At 59.0% G+C, this 634-nt stretch overlaps 1 protein-coding gene across 1 annotated transcript in view; it reads right to left on the bottom strand.

Annotated features, from left to right (window-relative positions):
• The window catches only part of LOC116380793 (putative uncharacterized protein DDB_G0291608), a gene marked incomplete at its 3' end in the record, with an annotated part of 1,187 nt that extends 559 nt beyond the window's left edge, over positions 1–628 (bottom strand). Inside the window, exon 1 of the mRNA XM_031842650.1 lies at positions 25–628. Within this exon, the coding sequence (XP_031698510.1) occupies positions 25–627 (603 nt within the window). The remainder of the gene's footprint in view (positions 1–24) is intronic.
• Positions 629–634: the final 6 nt, after the last annotated feature.

The following is a 634-nucleotide window of genomic DNA, read 5'->3' as shown; positions in this document are numbered from 1 at the left end:
CTGGGGGTGAGGAGGGGGAGGAGCTGACTGTACCTGGGGGTGAGGAGAGGGAGGAGCTGACTGTAGCTGTGGGTGAGGAGACGGGTGAGGAGGGGGGTAGACCATGGACTCGGGGTGAGGCGAGTCCTCCGTTTGATTCTGGGTGTTGGGATGGGAGGTGGAGAGAGAGATGGAGGGATGGGGGACTTGGGAGGGGTGAGGAGGCTGGAGGTGAGGACCTGAACCCTGAGAGGTGTGGGGGGGGTAGAGAGATCCTGGAGCTGGATGAGAGGACTGGACCTGGGCCACCTCAGACTGGGACTGTGGGAGGTACTGGACCTGAGGCAGCGAGACCACTTCAGAGAGGGACTGAGGTCGGTGGTGCTGCTGCCGGGCTTCGCTCTGCATCTGGGGCATCTGGATGATGGTGGTTTGGTTCTCAGCTTGGGTTGATGAGGTCTGGGTTCGGGTTACTGAGATCTGGCTCTGGTTTTGGGGCATCGGAGGGAGGTTTTGGAAGGCCTGAGATGTAGTCAGAGGAGCTCCGACGTTTGGAGGATCTGAAAAGAGAGAAGAGGAGACATGAAGACCAGGAGAGACCAGGAGAGACATGAAGACAGCGGTGCTCTGGTGGTTACTCTTCATCATCTCTCTA

This window comes from Anarrhichthys ocellatus, unplaced genomic scaffold (genome assembly GCF_004355925.1).
Source record: "Anarrhichthys ocellatus isolate YVR2014 unplaced genomic scaffold, GSC_Weel_1.0 scaffold8881, whole genome shotgun sequence".
NCBI classification, from domain to species: Eukaryota; Metazoa; Chordata; class Actinopteri; order Perciformes; family Anarhichadidae; genus Anarrhichthys; species Anarrhichthys ocellatus.
The sequence above is the reverse complement of the archived record's forward strand: the minus strand, read 5'-3'. Positions and strand labels throughout refer to the sequence as shown.